Source organism: Poeciliopsis prolifica, unplaced genomic scaffold, assembly GCF_027474105.1.
Source record: "Poeciliopsis prolifica strain line A6 unplaced genomic scaffold, Auburn_PproV2 SCAFFOLD003, whole genome shotgun sequence".
Taxonomy (NCBI): domain Eukaryota; kingdom Metazoa; phylum Chordata; class Actinopteri; order Cyprinodontiformes; family Poeciliidae; genus Poeciliopsis; species Poeciliopsis prolifica.
Window position 1 is genome coordinate 17,562,606 of NW_026562378.1, and position 15,873 is coordinate 17,578,478.

A 15,873-nucleotide genomic window follows, 5' to 3' on the forward strand; every position below is an offset into this window, starting at 1 on the left:
ATCACATGACTTTTTAATATTGTGCAATATTTTTTATATTAACCATGTTATTGTCCAATGGCAAAACATAGTGGGAAAAAAAGCTTTTAAAATTGTGCGTTTGATTTAAAAACAGAAAATCAAAGTTCAAAGACAGAAAAAAATTCTTATGTCTGCCGAAGTTTGGGGTCTGACTTGGAAAGTAGGAGACAACCGAATCATCAAATTCCTAAACCTAATATGACTGTTTCTTTAAAACCTACAAGCTACAGAAATAAAAAGCCTAATTTTGACTGTTTAAATCATATTGAAAGTGTAACACACTTATACAATCTCAAATCTTAAAATGTTGACAAATACTTTTTTATGACTTTTATTGCTAATAAGAGTTAGCCTAACTACTCAGAAAAATTTCAATTGTTTTCCAATATGCAAGTAAAACATGCTCAGCACTGGGTGTGGTATCATTTTTTATCTAATTACAAAAAATATATTTCACAATAGAATATTTAGAACTGTCAGAAATATTTTTCTCCAATTTGAACAAAAATTTAGCCTAAAAGTTACATTTTTAGAAAAGGAGAAATAATGATGCTACATTATAACTTAAAATAAAAAATGGAAGATATTTTATTCATTGAATAATAATTTAAAAAGGCCAACCTGCTTTGGAGAGAAAACTCCCCCCAGGATAACAGGAGGCTGAATAATTTTCAATCCTTCTGGGAAACAAAGTGCCGGGAAACAAAACCAGTAGTAGAAATGATATTTCTTGAGGTCCTGCAAAGAGATGTCAGAGGGACATCAAAATAATAAAGATGTCCATGTCAAAAAACAAAAACTGAAAATCACAGATATATGAAAATAAGAAATGTTTTATGATTATTTATAAAACACATACTGCAAAGGTCAGTAGAATGAATCTGCAGAGGACAGAAGGGTTCTTCAGTGCAGCTCCAGACTGAATGGCCTCCCATATCTACACAGGAAACAATTTTTCAATCTTCTTTTTTCATTTCCCAGCTCAACTTTGTGACCATCTCTAACATGTTTTTCACAGACATTAAATCCACATGAATGCATCTTAAAGGATATTTGTGTATGTGAAGATTCCTTAAGGACACCCTTTACCTCTTTGGCCTCTTTCTCCAGCAGAGCCTTTTTATCAACAGCCTTAAAGGCATCGAGTGTGTTGGTGTTATACAGCATACCAAGAGTTGGACAACAACGAGCCGGAGTGGGACCATCACTAACAAGAAGAATTAAATTGTTGAATTAAAGCAAGTGATCAGAAAGAAAAGGAACGTGTCAACAAGAAAAGACTTTCACTTTATGCTGATGCATTATGGGGTCTCAGTGCGAGAAAATTAAGTCATGTCACACCTTTGAAGTAAGTGTGTTGCTTTTGATGCATTACCATTTTGAAGAGTGCATGTGTATGGGGATCAGGAGTGGGTAATTCACAACGTTCTGCTGCATCAGATAGGAGTAAATTACTTTTGTCATGACTTTCTCTTTTTGTTTTTTATAGCACAGATCAACTGACACCTCCAAACAAAATATGTTATTGTTCTATGAGTGCCACCAAAGGCCAAGTATTTATTAGGTAAATTAAATTTATCAGACAGAAAGTGAAGTACAGTGACTATAACAATCCCTAGATATAGTCACTGTATCCCTTTATTGCTTTTCCAAATCAGTCATAAATCAATTATTGATAAATGAACCATCTTTATGACAACTGAACGAACATTAAAGAGTAGAAAACAGATATGCACACCAATAGCTCATGTTGAAATATTTTACTGCTTTAAAATGATCTGAGCAAACAGTTTTAATGTTTCAAGAACTAAGAAAAAGGTAAACAAACTCTTTTTTTTTCCTTTTCTTATATAAAAAACATACATTGTCGGAGCACTGAATATAAACATTCTTGCGTTATAGTGTAGTGTTATTCCATCAACATAATGTGTCAACACGTTCAACCTCGTGTGTATTCTTGGATCTTTCTCCTTTCCTCTCTCGACCCCATTTGTGCTTTAACGAGTTACAGGTGAGCCCAACTCATTGGCTGAGAGAGTAACAGCGCATTTCTGTGTGTGTTTAATGAGGTTTGTTTCAGGCAACTGATTAGTTCCTTCCTTCTCATCTGTGATTTGAACACTCATTTTCCTTCGGCACCTGCATGCTATTCTTCTCTCCATCTCCAGCTTCCCACTCAAAGTGCTGTTGTGCATCGAGTGGAGGAGAGTGTTGTTCCCCAAAGTGACAACCCAGATTCGGTGAGGATAGGCAGTTCAATCCTTTTTCTCAACTGTTATTATAAAGAAAGACTTTTGTTTGCTTTTTTGCTTGTCATTCTCCTCGTAAATTTGAAAGAGTATAAAATTCTAATGCCCCACAGCATTTTATTGGTGCAAAATGCTCATGCTGAAGAGTAGCTTGCTGAAAACCCAAGGACGAAGGTCTGTTTGGCCACATGTGACTAGTGTAGAAGGTGTGTCGAGTCCCACTACACATGGAGACACTTGAATCACCCAGCATGACAGCCAAGAGCCTTTCTTTAGCTGATAAGAGGGTGAAGGTGAAACACAGCTACTTGAAATGAGAGGAAAAGTATCAGCATCTACAGACTGGAACATGTGGCACTTGTTCAATCCTTTTTAGTAAATTGACTGACAGTTTTGGACCTCAGACGATAAACTTTATGCTTTAAGCAAACCAATAAAGACATTTACAATCTTGTAGCAATGCAAATTAACAGAGAAAGTGTGTCAACAAGACCTGGGATTTCGATGGTGACTCATGGGAGCTGCAAGAAGAGAGTCTCATTTTCAAGAAAAGCCATTGTTTCATCAAGGTCAAGGCTGTTTCTATATAACAAGGTAACACTTGGTACAATTTTAAGTCCAAATATTCCATCCATACAAGTCCCACTGCTTGGTTCCCTGACAAAAATATCTGTGTGATAATAATATAGAATGTAAGAAATAAATTCTGTTTTTATTGTTATTGTTGGGGTCTTCAGTTTAAATATGCATAAGTTTACACTTATAGACTAATAAAGGGGAAATACATAAAGATTGTATTCTACCAGGAAATATTTTTTTTTTCTTCTAAAATGCTCACCAATAGTATAAACAAGTTTTGATCAACACTGTTTTATTGTGCAGCTGCAATGTGAACATCCACACCAGTCTGAAGTCTTTTACAGCCCCTAATAGGTTTCCTTTCAAAATTACCTCCATCTTTCTTACAACCAATGCTGACTCACTTTATGGACTGTGCCTAAATAACACCCCCCCACAACACTATGGTGCTATGATAATGTTTCACTGTGGGAAGGGTGTGTAAAAGATGAGGTACACTGTTTGTATTTTTTTACATAATGAGTTTGCATGTAGTAACGTGATCAGAAAACTTTCTTCCACATTTTTGATGAGTTCTCTATAAGGATGTGAAATGAATCATCTTACAGCTTTCTTTCAAAAATAGCATTCTGCTTAGCTTTTCATCTCTTCCATATTAGAGGATTCTAATTGACTTGATAACACTGGTTCACAAAAGTAAAAACTCAAAAATAAAAAAAAATCAATTGTGTATTGCTAACATTGTATTTCCTCATTTTGTCCTTTTAAATTTTTGTTAGCCAAATTGCAAGCTTTAATGAACTCACCATTATGATACCACTGGAGATTAACGCATTTGGTGTATTAAAAATACAATATAAAATAACTACCTAAGATCGTTTAAAAAAAAACAAAAAAACAAGAGTGCATCACTTACACATCAAAGGCGCTGAACTCTAAAGTCAGTCGAGTTGGCAAGCCGACAGGGTCCCCTGTCAGGTTTAACACAGATCAAAAACTTCATTTCAATTGTTGCGTGATAAACACAACAATGATGAACTGTTTATTCAGTGTTTCAGTGAATAAACAGTCTTTCCTTATTAAAGTCCCATGATGTAACATTACCCCTCACCATTATAATAATATCCTTTGATGCACTTGGGGCTCTCGTCCAGTCTGTAATCATTGAGCTTCTTCTGGGTGAGCTGGTGCCAGAAGCCTGCCTCCAACGCACTGCTGAAGGGTGCAAACTGCAGCTTGAGGTCTTCAGAGGATAATGATGCTCCACTGATGTCAGACGCCATCAGGACTTCAATGACCAATTTCTACAAACACTAAACTGAAGGAGAAGGCAGTAACACTTATTAAGAACAAAGAGTGATAAAACTGTATTGACGATCATGTATTTGATCAACATGATTTATTCATTTACACATAAAGTCATTATTGTTGGTAGAGCTGCCACTGTAGGTGTATAAGCACTTCTGCATTTATTGTTTGTTTTGCAGAAGAATTGTTAGAAATTGGAATACAAGTAGTGGGATTAATATAATCTTCAGGTACTGCCAAATAAAAGATTATTCATTTTAGCAAGAGTTATTTACCTCAGGGGCTTTGACATAAAACCAAAGGAAGGAAACAAACGTGATAAACATAGCACACAAATAAAACTTTACAGTTTTAAGAAGGAAATCTTTGTTCAGATAATTTTTTTCTGTAATGTCATTTTCTTAGTTCAATTGAAGTGCTGGAGCCATACAAAGATAAACCAATTTTTAATATTAATCACCTTATCTCAAATTGTTTCTTTTGCATTTTTGTAAGTCTTGGGTTTGAGAGGGTTACTAATAAATTAAATATGAACAGTAAATGTCTAGCTATGTTTTCCCACAGAGGTTATGTTAAGTTTCAAATGTCAACTTTTCTGATTAGCTTTTGTTTTAAAATAAAATGACAATTTGACATAAATTATTCAAAATTATAATTATAAAAATATGCCTCTTTTTAATCTTTCTTTTTCTTGTAGTTTTGAACATACTTTTTGACAGACTGACCCTGTGTAACACTGACAATGAACAGATTCCATTTCATGGAAAAGCTTTTTCTCATTCAGATTTGTCCTAATTTTCCTCGCACTACACACCGGGCCTTGACATATTTCAGATTTATGTTGCAGGTTGTCAGAACATATGACTTTGACCAATCAGTCATCCACAGTATGACCAGAAGAAAGTTTTACTAGCTTGTTTTATAGCGTAAAAATTGCTGTGACCGGACAAAATATAAATATTTTCCCTAAACATATAGTTGTTAAGGCTTTCATTAATGAAGATAGTTGCACTTTAAGCAGCTTAAATGTGACTGATATACAATGAAAAACAAAGAGTTACTTTTCTAGAGAGCACACAAATAACACAAACCAAATGATTCAGATTAGTTTTATCCACGAAAGACATATTTTTTAAACAAAATTGCTGCACTCACCCTCAGCTGCTACTTCCTGTTTCAGATGGTCACGTGAACGCAGGATTTGTCAATAAAGCGGTGCAGTGTGGGTAAAAGCAGCGCGTCACTTTTAGCTTAGCTGTTTGCGGCTTCCTCAGTGTTTTACGGCGCAAGAACCATGGAGTAAAAGACGAAGAACCAGAACAAGAATAAGAACACGCAAACGACGAAGCAAGAGAAAACAGACAGAAATCTGTAGGCGCCGTTTCTTTTCATCTCGGACGGAGAGATGAAGTGAAAATAGAGGCTGCTAAAACACTCAGTTGGTGGCAGAAGCTCTACTGTTGAGTCTCTGCAGGGAAAGCCTCAAAAAAATACATCAGTTATGAAACAGGCTCCCTATTTTACTTTGAAGAAAATGAAGAAATATATCTATGAATCTTATTTTCACCTTTGCGGTCAGCAGAAAGTAAGAGATCCGACTCAGACAGAGGGAGGAGTGTGATAATAAGTTAGGGACCGTCTGTAAATGTTTCTTCCCGGGAAAACGTCACAATAGCTTCAATCAAACGAATAAAAGTTTTGAAGGAATCTAGTTTTGATTCATTTGACTATTATTATTTAAGCGTAACCATATTTTTCTTATGAAAAAAATTATATTTATTTGAAGGGGAATATATATATTTTATTTACATTGCAGCTATTAAACTCTATGATTCCCATTTTATCTTCATGACTTATCTTTCATAATGAGCTGCAAGTCTTTGAGTTCGGAAGACCTCTTTGCCATTGCCCTAATTTTTACCTTCCTGCACACATTGCTTAGGAGACTGAGTCTTGATTCTGGCTTGGCCATTTCAAAAGAGGAATATCCTTTCCAGGCAGAACATGTTGAGATTATTTCAAACCTGAATCTTCCTACTACTGAATAACATTGGGCTTAACAAAATGTCACAACATATTAGAATTTGCTTGAAAATATACATGCTAGAAAAAAATTACAAACCTAAAAGCATTTCATCATCTAGCTGATTTTTGTAGATTAGTTATACATATTGGCCATTCAATTACATTCCTAACAGATTTTGAAATGTGGTGTTATGTTCGCATTCTGAGGAGAAAAATTTAATAAATCCAGTCCCAGCTGAAGGAATCCTGCAGCTGGTCCCAAACTAACGTAACTGTCACTTGTGTGTTATGTTTTCATTAGGTGTAATATCTGTAAAATGTCACAGGTGTAAAATATAACTTGTCAGAAAAATGTTGACCTTTTTAGCCCAATGGGACTAACATAAGCACCATACTGTCAGTGCTGTCAATTAGGAAAAGCTGAAGCACTTAATAAATATCAAAAACCAGGTTAGGTCATTTAGAAACACTGTCAATGCACATTCTCCACATTCCCGTGATAAAAAAATTAGCTATTAAAAAGATGTTTTCTTTTACTTATGACTCAAAAGAAATGTTCTCCACTAAGGTTGAATCCTGTCTGACTGATACTTTAATGAGCGGTTGTATGGTGAACACAAAGGCTGAGCTGAAAGCTGGTGAAACATAAGAGAGAAAAGCATTAAACTGCAAACTGTGCAGGCAGGTCGTGTCTGGGGAGAAAAATCTCTGTCAAGTAGCCATCTTCACCCTACAATTTATACAGTAAAAATTAAATACCAACAGATGCCCTTGTATCAAGTGGGTGCTTGCAGTGTCACATGCAGTAACTGATAATGTTGTATGCATTACTTTATTAGTATTCTGGGCTGTGCAGGGCCCTGTAGGGGTGTTTGTCAGGTTTTGGTTTGTAGCCCACACATAAGTACATTGCTGTGTGATTTGACTGGGAAGCGTGGGTAAAAAAAAATAGTATGCATTACCAATATTTGACAAAAATATTTTTAAATCCACAACAATTGAAATAAAATTTTCCCCAGGTGTCAAAAACAACCTATCCAGTCTACAGGTGCTTGCTCAGCTCATCCACGCTCACCACAAACTTCCAAAACTACAACTGTAATTCAGCCTAAAGACTTAAAATCTATTGAATACATGCAGAAAAAGAAAACGTAAATGACATGAAAAAGTCATTTTATCTGCTAAAAATAGGGCTGAAAAATGAACAGAAGTGTTGTCTAAGTGCTAAAGACCACTTTTGCAATGCTTCAGAAAAAATTGGAATTGGCAGGAATAATAGATTCAAATAAAACAAAAAGATGCATTAAACCGTCATGGCCTGTGTGGACGCTCACCACAAAACACGTCACTGCTAAAGAAAATATTTCTTTTGTGCATATGTTCTAGGTTTTTGGACTTCAAAATAGCCATAAAACAGTAAATGAACTATGCCACAGAGTTTACACTAACTGATAGAAAAGATAGGACTTCATAAGCATCTGACAAAAACATAGACACATACAGGGATCCTTGCCTTTTCTGTTTGCTTCGTGCTTCACTGTCGCTCGATGGAGATGCCTCTTACAAGTCTTACAGAGGCGGGTGTTGGGGAATAATTGTTCCATAATTAGATGCATTATTAAACCATTCATTAAGAATTCATGTTCTTTGCTCTGTGTTTACAATGATAGTATCTGGAGCGAATAAAACCTGATGAGGAGACTTTGACTTTACTGTAAATGTTTCGACCTCAGATTACGCCTTATGGATGTTTTATTTTATACACCTGCCTGTCCAAGTAAACACTATTTTTCCAGCTTAGTACTATCCTGCTCTAAATTGTCAGGTTCGGATATATTTGTTTGAATTTTATATGTAGCTGCATCTCTGAGAAAATTACAAGTTATATTGCATAAATCACACATTCATGGTTGCTTTTTCCCACAGGGCTGTGCAATAATATATTTTACACTTTGGATAATGATAAGGGAGAAGGTGCTACATAACATCATTAAAAAAAAAATAGACGTAGAAAGAAATTTCCCAGTAGAGAGAGGCTCTGTTGTCATTAAATGCTTACTGTTGTGTTTGGTGAGTACAGTTTCTTTGATTCTGACATCAGATTTGGCCGAAAATGTGGCTTGTCCTATTTTAACAGTTGTTTTTTATTTTCCGGTTGCTATTTTTTATCTGCTTATTGGACAAACATGCCACAGCCCAACTATAACTACATGAGTTAGCACTGTTTTAACCCTTTCTTAAAATTAAGAAAGCTCAGTGTTTATATTCTTTATCTTTTCAAAAAATACTTACTGTCGGTCAGTATTATAGTAGTTTCATTACTTAGCTTTAAATGAATATATTTATTTGTTTTTTATCCATTAATGGAAAACATGTCTTTTATTTTATGTTCTAGAGATGAATGTTTGACATAAAAGAATTTCAAATTTTAATAGTCTGCTTTCAGTGAATATTCGTAACCAATTATTATCACATTATGCATTTGTTTTAAATCATCATTTTTATACATGTATATAGCCATAAGGTAGTATCAACAAAATTTGTTTTACATAATATAAAAAGGAAAATAGAAATAACTATGTGGGTTAGGGATAAATGTCATGTCAAAATTAAAATGTCTCCCAGCAATTGGAATGTAAATTAGCATATTTTAAAAGTCAGAGCAAAGAAAATTGAAATAACAGAAAATAAACGTGTCCTTTTTTGACCCATGTTTTGCATATCAATTAGTGAGCATCTGTTTCTATTAAAGAGTTGATTTTGTTACATTTATAATCTAAGTTAAACACAATAGCTTTATAGTCAATATTTAACTTGACCTCTGGACACAATGTAATGTGTGGATTGCTCAATAATCAGAGCAATCCTCACACATAAAAATCAAAGCTAATTACTCCCTAAATGACCTTGTGTGTACAAAACAGGAATGCCACTGTAAGTATTGAACACAGTTACTTAACTTTGCAGAAACATCTTTCTTGATAACATCTGCATTTAGGTATCAATCACAAGTAATCCTTAAGTGTGATTTCGACCCATTCTTCTACACAACTGCCATCAACTTTAAAGGTTCTATGCACTCCTTCAGTTCTTTCTAATTGGAATCAAGCCAGGCAATTGTAGAAGTTTCACTTTCTTTTTCTGAAACCAGTTAAGAGTTTCCTGACTATGTGTTTGAGACAAGTGTGCTGGTTGGAAATCCACTCATTTAATCTTCAGCTCATAATCAAGAACCGCAGTTGTAAGGACTGTGCCCCAAACAAGTGAATTCAAAGGTTTAATGAAGCGAGAAAATTGGAATTTCTTCTTTTGATTCATCTGTCAGAAATCTTATAAAGGATATACGTGGCCATTGTCAGTTTTATGGTGAATTTAAATTCTTCCTTCTTTTAGTTTATTGCTCAAATGGCATTCACTGAAACATTCAGAGGATTAGAAGTACCGACATGGCCCTGGCATTTGTATGATTCGCAACATTTGGAGTTTTTAATTGTCTTATCCTACAATACTTTAGTAAAGAGAACTTTTTTTTTTTTATAGCTGAACAGTTAATATTAATTTGGCTGAATATGATTTACAGTAGGTAACAGGGAGGCTTTCTACAGAGTTTTGCTGGTTTCTTGACTTTCTATGCGTTTTTCTTTTTTTTGCAAACCTTATTCAAAACATATTACATGTTACTGCCATTTCCCCCCATGTCTTTATTTGTGGATTGATTTGCTCTGATTTCTTTGTATTTGTGTATTACTTGGATTTTTTATCAATGTCAGGTGTGAATTTTCTGTCAACTACATAATAAATATTTAAACTGGGAGAACAAGATGTGGCATTAATCCTATTTAATTATTTTGAGCCTATTCACAGAAGTTTTCTGAAGATACAGTGTTGAAATGTGAGTGTATACTACACATGAAAAGGCAAGTTTTATTTCAAATCTTGTTTAATTAATAAAAAAAAATCATTAAAAAATCACAGAATTACCCACAGACTTAAGTGTCATGTTGTTTCATGTTATTCATTTCTAACAACTTTAGAACACAAAATAAATGCAAAATAAATTAAAACATTTTCACACAGCTCTAAATAAAAAATACTGTGGTTTGCTGTCAACTTGGAGTCTTACTCCTGTCTATGAATGGGAATAGAAACACATAAATAAAACCGTCATTGATGCTTGCTGTCATTTAATGATTTATTGACATATACTGTATATAAGTCCAGAGTTATAGGTTTAATTCTTTTAAGAGCATGTTTGGATTGTATTTTGAAATATTTTTGGCTCAATTCATGTTCATTTGAAGGAATATTTTTGATTTTGATTTTTAAAGAGTGGCTCTGTGGAATTCACTCTACCCTCACATATGAAAAAAAACCTTAAAATCAATGCATATGTAATAGCTGTTGCACAATATTCCACTAATGTAACTTGTGGAATATGTAACTTAATTTCCAATACTATAAAATCAGTATAACTAAAGATTTTCTTAATATATTCTTTATTTTTAATTATTTTTTAGTTAACTACTAGCTCCTATTTCCCAAGTTTATCATGCCAACTGGTAACGAACTTCCTATCTAGGGAAGGCCATCCAATTATATTGAGTGATCAACTTTGCAGCAATGCCTCCTCCCGAGTGACATTTTTACAACAAAAGATGATTTATTGGATTGAGACGTTGACTAATAATGAGCATGGGTGTGACAAAAGGAGAGAGTAGTGCTATCATGAGCTTTTTTAGGGAACTGACTTAATTTAAGTTGGCAAAAATCCATTTTTGGGCTGGCTCTGCTCTGCATAGCCACTAATTATACTCGGTAATCACAGCTTCTTTCTCTTTACGTTTTTACGTATGTGACATTTTTCTCTGTCTACTGCAAACATACATTTAGTATTGATAACTCAATAGAAACGAACTTTAAGAAAATCCAACATCTGCTCCTATAAATTCCTTTATCTCTGGACACAGTGCAATGACATCATCAAAACAGACAAAAATAAATAACATTTTACTCTAAAAGACTCTTTGTAAAACTGTGAGTTACAAAAATAAAATCTGAGACTTAATGTACAAAACAAGCTGCCACCCAAAATATGCTTTTACTTCATCAACATTAAAAAAAACATCCAAGACCATCAACTTATTGTTATTATTATTGGTAACATTTGAAGAGCTCAGAATTTGTGTGACTCTATGCTCTTGCAGTCACATCAGTCACAAATTGATCTTGAGAATATTTTTGAAAACACGTTTAAAGTTTCCATTGCAGAGTGGGTATATGAAAGGGTTCAGAGTGGAATTGATGTAACCAAGCCAAATGGTGAACATGTGAAGATCGTGGTGCACACACTCTGGGCAGAAAGCCATGACCATAAAAACTATGAAGTAAGGAATCCAACACAGTAAGAAAGCAGCGATTATGAAACCTAACTGCTTGGCAGCTTTGTGCTCCTTATGAATCCTCAGACTTTGAATTCGATGTCGTGATTGGTCTATAAACCTGTGCCATGCTTGTTTCAGAGTCACTCCGTTATCAGAGTCTATTTTGGTGTCCTCAACTCCTTCCTCGGGCCAAGGTAGCGCCTGACTGGGGTCGTAGCTGTTGCAGAGCACATCTGTGTACCTCTGCACATCTGACACTGGACTGATACCGCAGACTCCACTCACAGAGTTGGTCACTGTGACATGACATTCATTGAGAGAGGCTTGATGTTTGTTCTCATTGTTTCCACCTGAGCATGTCATATCCTCCGGCACAGATGACTGGCTCAGGGGAAGCTCTGGTCCTGGCTGTCTCTCTTCAGGCGACAAGGAGCATGTTTTACCCCTCCGTGCCATTCTGAGCCGCTTTGTTGTCATGGAAAGAAGTGACGTCGGTTGGGACTTTACGCCTATTTTTTTGTGAGATCTAAAAGAAGCAGATTTATGTTTCTCACCATCTTCAAGTGAATATGTTTGAGCTAGAGTGTTCTGGTCTAACAGTCTGTCTTTTTTTAGTTGTTTGAGGGAAACCTCTGTTTCGTTCCCGAGGGATTTGGAGTCATTTTTTTTAGGGCTTGGGGCATTGCCTCCATTTTCATTTTCTCCAAATGAATCTGCTGGATGAATGATTCTCTCTCTGTCTCGTAGATGCTGCCTCACCGCCAAGTAGATATGTGTGTAAAACCACAACATCAAAATTGAGGGTACATAGAAGTTGAAAACCGCTGTTATCACCTTGAACCACGTAACGAAGCGAAAGTCTGTGTCACATTTGTTCTCCTCCTCAGGTTTAAGGTCCACATGTGTGAACGACCTCCATCCTAAAATAGGAATTATCCACATCATTGAAAGTAGCCAAGCTCCAGAGATCATCAAACTTGCTTTTCCTCGTGTTCGATACTTTAGGTATTTCAGAGGTTGTCTGACTGAGCGGTACCGATCCAAACACAGTATAAACAAGCTAAAAATAGATGCTGTGCTGGCCACATAATCCATGATCAGCCAGAACTGGCACACCGCTCGCCCAAGACTCCACTCATCCTCCAGCAGATACATTAAGTTCAGGGGCATAACTGTCGTTCCCACAATCAGATCTGCCACTGACAGGCTAACAATGTACAGGTTTCCCACCGTGTGGAGAGTTTTTTCTTTCTTCACTGCATAGAGAACAAGTAGGTTCATTATGATGGTTAGGAGCGATAAGAGGCCCAACGATACTCCAAGGAGAACGTTATGGAGCGGGTAATGAAGGGTCTCAGTTTCGTTGAGCCTCAGATCACCACTATACGGATGGTTGCTCCAGCTTCTGTTGGTATTGTTGATATAGCTGTTGGGGTTGAGGTCCAGGAAGTCTGCAAAAGGTGATAGACCAGAATCCATCATGCTAGGTGAGATGAAGTCTTCTATATCCAGTCCCATTCTGGACAACTGTTGGTTGTTTGGCCATTAGATTGAAGTCTTTTGTTTCTTGTGTCTCTCTTTGCTCTGATTGCACCAGCTGCAGAAACAACAGCCAAACTTCAGTGCTGGTCAGTGTTTCCTTTGCCAATTGGTATATGTTGTTCAAAATCCAAATATCTGCAACACACAAAGCAAGACAAATGAGCCTTCTGAAATGATACATTGCATGAAATTTGTTGAGTTGATATAACCAAGCCAAATGGTGAACACTTTGAACATATCTTGGTGCAATTTCACTCCATCATCAAAAAAGAAAAAACATCAAACAGCTGTTAACCTAAAAATACCAGAACTTTCACCTAAACTGAGTATTAATTAGAGCCGCAACCAAAAGGCCAATTGTTACTTTTTTCCCCAACACAAAGAGGTCAGAGATGAATTGAACTAATCTGGCAGAAAACATGTAAGAGACTGGCCAAACTGGGGCAGAATTTCACTTTCCAGTAAGTCAATGACTGTAAACACAAAACCACAGGTATTTAATGTATTAGAATGGTCCAGGGAAAGAGCACGCCCGCAGAATCTGCAGCAAGACTCACAGAAAATGTTCACAAACTCATGTAATCTGACTCAATTTGAGCTGTTTTGACAAAAAGAAATCGGTTGAATTTATCTCTGGATGTTGGAAGAGACATATTCCAAAAAACCTACAGCTATAATTGCAGCAAAATTATTGACTCAGCAAGGCTGATTATAAATGCACCTCTCACATGGTGAAAATGTCACAATTATGTACTTTGTGTTTGAAGTTCAAGGTGTCTTTATGTTTGAGGCTATAAAATGACAAAACGAATAAGTGTGTGAGTGGTATGAATACATTTGCAAGAATGAATATAAGACAAGAATATAAGACACAAACTGTCAACAGGCTGAATAAAAACAAATAACCAAAATCACACAATCCTTTACACAATTTTAATGCATTCTGTCTTCCGGTTTATATCTTGTAGCAAATATCATAAACTAAACTGCTAATATAAACCATTTTCTATTTAATTTCAGTGGAACTAAAATGGGGTTTTGACCTCAGTCACAGACAGACAGAAATAACATATTGGTTTTTATTTTCTTGGATTATTTCAACAGTGAACTCAGCAGCTTTAAAGAGAGTTAAATCTGTGTTCTTCTCTCTCATTCACTGTCCAGCTGGCTTTCTTCAACACTTACACAAGGAAAGGGCAGTGAGATGGGATTCCATCACCAACCCAGCAGCAGAAAAATTGAGCAGAAAAGGAGTTATATGATGGATATCGTGTCCAAAGGCTTTCAAAATCATATAAAGCAACGTTTCTGGATGGTGAAGTGGTCCAAGTGATATTAAAACATATCGCTGTAGTGCTGGAAAACACTCATCTGTAGCAGTTGGAGGTATCGATTTTTTTATGAGAACGGACTAAAATAAGCCAGTTGCCATGGTGCAGGTGACGTTTGTTTATTAAAATTTTTAAAATATTTTAATTGAGCTCCTTTTCATTTTGACATTTCTGTGGTCTTTGCCAATTAAAAAGCATACATATTTAAAACAAGCAGACCATTTAATCAATTGACATGTCAAATGCCTTAATATATGGAACCTACATTCAGAAAAATAATCATATATTTCACAGTGCTGAGAAGACATTAGCATAATAATGTCATCTGTCGGTCTGTTTCTATTCAATCAGTTTGTGGATATAATGCTTACTCATTGATGACAAACAGCAGGAGAAGAAAAAGATCCTTTCTAAGGCTTAGTGTTCAGTGTGGAGAAAAAAAACACACCAATCAGCACTGAGAGCTCAGAGGGTTGGTGGTGCATCCATAACAACTGTCATTGTGGTTTCACATTAATAGTTAAAGCTTTTTACAGGGAGTTAAGTTGAACAATCAAATTTTGTTTTTTGTCTTTTTTTCACCATGTTTTAATTCGGCCCAAAACTTTTAGGGGCTTACATCAGAATCTGATATGGGGCACCAATTCCAGTTTGTGCACTTAGGATGCAGCTAAAGGTGATCTCCAGTTCACTTTATCTAGTCCAGGGGACCCCAAAGTGCCTTGGTGGTAAGCTTCATTGCAGCTCCCTTTACCTCTCTTAGCACAACCAGCAGGAAAGGTGGGCAAAATGTCTTCCCCAAGATGCATAGAGTGAACAAAGTAAGGATTTTGAACCGGCAAACCAGCAGTTACAGGTCGAACTCCTCCCTCCGGAGTCACCTTCACCCTAACTCGCCAGGTAGTCATGCTTGGTGTCTCTGCTGTACAGGGTTTAAATGTGGATACAGAAAAGTTGGAGAGGAAAATCTAACTAGTCAATATGACTGCTGCACAGGCACCACTAAATCAGTAACAACGTTTGTCTGTATATCAAATTTTACTGATGAGAAGCAAATTAAATTACATTTATTGTACAGATAATTTAAAAAATATGAAATCCAAGTCCAACAGTAAGACTGCCAGCATGATTATCACACCACAGACATTCTATTTATGATAACAGTAGTATATATCTGCTTCTGTTGTTTTATATATATATTTTTTAAACATTGAGCCGACATTTGCTATAAAACTTAAACGTATGGTCATTCTTGAATTTTGAGGCTCATGCTTCTCTGCTGACCTGTTTCCCCCCTCAGGGCAGCTGAATTGCTCATACCCTGGGCCAGTTTTAAGCATAAGCATTAACGTTGATGGATGGATGTTTTTTCATCTTTCACCATTTGTAAACAGCAGCAAAGGCACATTCCAGCTTTTTAAAAAAAGAAAAAACCTG

The 15,873-nt window shown here is 35.8% G+C and overlaps 2 protein-coding genes across 2 annotated transcripts in view; both read right to left on the reverse strand.

Annotated features, from left to right (window-relative positions):
* atg7 (ATG7 autophagy related 7 homolog (S. cerevisiae)) overlaps window positions 1-5,784 on the reverse strand; it is a 67,911-nt gene extending 62,127 nt beyond the window's left edge. The window contains exons 1-6 of the mRNA XM_055027543.1: window positions 5,313-5,784; window positions 3,961-4,167; window positions 3,766-3,820; window positions 1,111-1,228; window positions 881-958; window positions 643-759 (exon numbers count right to left, since the gene is read on the reverse strand). Of these exons, the coding sequence (XP_054883518.1) occupies window positions 643-759; window positions 881-958; window positions 1,111-1,228; window positions 3,766-3,820; window positions 3,961-4,132 (540 nt within the window). The 5' untranslated portion in view covers window positions 4,133-4,167; window positions 5,313-5,784. The remainder of the gene's footprint in view (window positions 1-642; window positions 760-880; window positions 959-1,110; window positions 1,229-3,765; window positions 3,821-3,960; window positions 4,168-5,312) is intronic.
* A 4,386-nt stretch (window positions 5,785-10,170) lies between these two features.
* On the reverse strand, window positions 10,171-13,204 carry hrh1 (histamine receptor H1). The gene has a single exon (XM_055027546.1). The coding sequence runs from the start codon at window positions 13,079-13,081 to the stop codon at window positions 11,396-11,398; it is 1,686 nt and encodes a 561-aa protein (XP_054883521.1). The 5' UTR covers window positions 13,082-13,204; the 3' UTR covers window positions 10,171-11,395.
* Between the last annotated feature and the right edge of the window lie 2,669 nt (window positions 13,205-15,873).

What these genes read in the sequence shown, in the direction of transcription:
- hrh1 (XM_055027546.1), bottom strand. Translation starts at nt 13,081, where the DNA reads ATGGGACTGGATATAGAAGACTTCATCTCACCTAGCATGATGGATTCT.